The sequence below is a fragment of the Anastrepha obliqua genome, chromosome 4 (genome assembly GCF_027943255.1).
Source record: "Anastrepha obliqua isolate idAnaObli1 chromosome 4, idAnaObli1_1.0, whole genome shotgun sequence".
Lineage (NCBI taxonomy): Eukaryota > Metazoa > Arthropoda > Insecta > Diptera > Tephritidae > Anastrepha > Anastrepha obliqua.
In genome coordinates, this window is record NC_072895.1 from 6,962,101 (window position 1) to 6,964,725 (window position 2,625).

The 2,625-nt window shown below is 47.0% G+C and overlaps 1 protein-coding gene across 1 annotated transcript; it reads right to left on the minus strand.

The window, feature by feature from the left end:
• Positions 1-378: 378 nt before the first annotated feature.
• On the minus strand, positions 379-1,393 carry LOC129246152 (uncharacterized). Its single transcript, XM_054884722.1, has 2 exons — positions 649-1,393; positions 379-584 (listed from the first exon to the last, which is right to left on the minus strand). The coding sequence occupies exon 1, from the start codon at positions 1,242-1,244 to the stop codon at positions 804-806; it is 441 nt and encodes a 146-aa protein (XP_054740697.1). The 5' UTR covers positions 1,245-1,393; the 3' UTR covers positions 379-584; positions 649-803.
• Positions 1,394-2,625: the final 1,232 nt, after the last annotated feature.

Here is a 2,625-nt window from a genome sequence, read left to right on the forward strand (position 1 = left end):
AGGCAGCATTCATGGTGTAGGTAATCTTGTCAACCAAATTTTCTAGTCCTTCTATGCTTTCTGGCACCGCTGATGGACATGTTCCTAGGGTAGCCCCGATACAATCTATATACCTTTCCCAGTCTGTTTTCCTGATATTTCTACCAGGCTTAGGTTTCGGTAGATTTTTGCTAACCTCAAACGAGATATATCTATGATCAGAAAAAGAATGTTCTTCCAAAACTTTCCAGTTCGTAATTCTGTTAATAACGGAGTCAAAAGCAAAAGTAGCGTCTAACACTTCCTGTCTATTACTAATGACAAAAGTAGGTTTATTACCTTTATTGCAAATCTGTAGTCTAGTACCTATCAGATAATCAAAGAGACACTCACCTCTAGCGTTGGTATCAGTGCTGCCCCATATCTCGTGATGCGCATTTACATCCGCACCAATGATTAGCTTTGCGCCAAGCTTCTGCGCCTGCGCTACCAGATCTTTGAATATTGATCTCGGTAGCTCCTCGTGGTCATGTGCGAGGTAGCAGGAAGATAGCCACATCCGTTCATTTCCCGACTCCAGGCTAATGGTCAATTGATCGGTGTCGCTGTAATTAGAGAGCATGAAAGCATTTATCCCTTTTCTTATTAGTACGCACGCTCTAGGGTTACCTTTGTTGCGAGCATACATCAGTTTATATTGTTGAGTCCTTAGTCCGCACACAAGTCCATGTGATACCCATGGTTCTTGAATCAGGACAATATGATGTCCACCTTTGGCCAGGTGGATTATGAGGTTGGCGGACGCAACCTTTGAGTGGTGAAGGTTAATCTGAAGAACCCGTAACATCATGGTTACTGGGCTTCCTCTCCACCACCGTTTTGTTGGGCTCATCTGAATCTGACGCCAGTAGCTCTTCCTCATCAGTGAGAGTAGTATCAAGTACTCTATCTAACAAGGAAGAGATACTGCCGTCAGTAGATGCCTTCCGTAGCGCTGTAGCAGTGTTAGGACCGGAGCCAGATTCCGCCGTGGGGCCTATCTCAGCTCCAACCGGGTCCTTTAAGTTAGGCGCCTTGTCCTTGTTGTAGACCCTCAGAGTTATGGACGAAAACCCATAGCTTACTACACCGTCCGATCGCGCCAGTGCGTCCGCCGAGTCCTTGCAGACTACGAAAGTAGCGCTTCGGTACTCGCCCTTGGGATCGTCCAGCTTTGTGACCTTCCAAGACGATGTAGGAAGCTCTGGATTGCATACCCGAAGCATCTCAAGGATTTGTTTAGGGTCTGATGGCTCCGCTGGTAACCAGGCCCTAGCTCTTGGTAAACTAGGGATGTCATCCCTTGAAATTACCTCGAGTTTAGACCCAGGCCATACTTCGCCAATCCTTGAGATGGCTATTTTGTATAGATCAGTGGATCTCTGATCGGCACAGGCGATTAGCTTCACATGGCTCTGATGCCATCCACTATCGCGACAGAAAGGAGCTGGACCAGGATGCTCCTTCAGAATTTGGAAGAAGACGCTTGAGAGCCTGGCTTCCACTTTCTTCCAATTGTCAGGCGAAATAGTGCCGTCAGGGTTGCTTTTATCAACCACCGCCCATAGCTGTTGGCCTTTGACAGCTTCGCTGTACGTAGCTGGAGAAGTCTTGTTGATTCGGGGCTTCTTCAACGTGCTGGGGTTGCTGGGTGGGTCGTCCGACAACTGACGTTTTGGGTTCGGTTCAGAGCCCCGAGGGGACTCCTCCGTTACCCTTGTCGCCCAGCTGAATGAGTGCTTCTATTTAACAGACCACTCCCCCTCTGGAATCGTTTTCAGGCGCTCCAGTAGCCTGAAGGCAGCACGTCTCTCCTTGTAGCCATGCCGTGCATTCTCTGCTACTGCGGAGGTATCAGTCGTTCCAGACTCAGCTTTGCCACCTTTACCAGGGCTAGTCCCGGTATTGGTGGTAGAGGAAGTTGACTTCTCTTGACTTGAGGAGAGGAGATGATGGGATGATGAGGGTTAAGGGTTAACAGGTGCGTCGGTACGGTGATCTTCATATGGTGATTGGATGGCCACCAATTTTGCCTGCCATGGTGGCTAGCCAATACTCATATGGAGCTTCCCTCTTAGTTCGTATTGGGTTGGTCCCCATGATATGGGGGTCAAACCAACACTTAAGCCTCATCCCCGCGACAAGGAGACCAACATGATGAGGTCAATTGGTAATAACATAAACAAAAAGCGAAATAAAAAAAACTATTCACAGCAATTATTATGTGACAAATTCTCTATCCAAAAATACATGTGATTTTAAAATCTGGAATTTTATGGAAAATTCGACGCCCACTTGACGTGGTTTGACTCAAATACACATATTATATAATGTACAGCTGCTACTGAGTGCCCATCTGGTCTAAAACTGTTTACGCTTGAACCGCCGACGATGAGTATTTTGTTGAAGCAAAGCCAATGCTTTAGCGTTGACATGTGTCAGTGTCACGTCAGTGACGAGCAGCATACCAAGATCACGATGGAGGTCGAGATTTCGCACATAGTATGGAGCATTGAAGATGTTGCGCAACACTTTATTTTGGCATCGTTGGATAATAGTCATGCAAGATTCGCTTGAGCATCTCCATAGCTGAATGCAATACGTCCA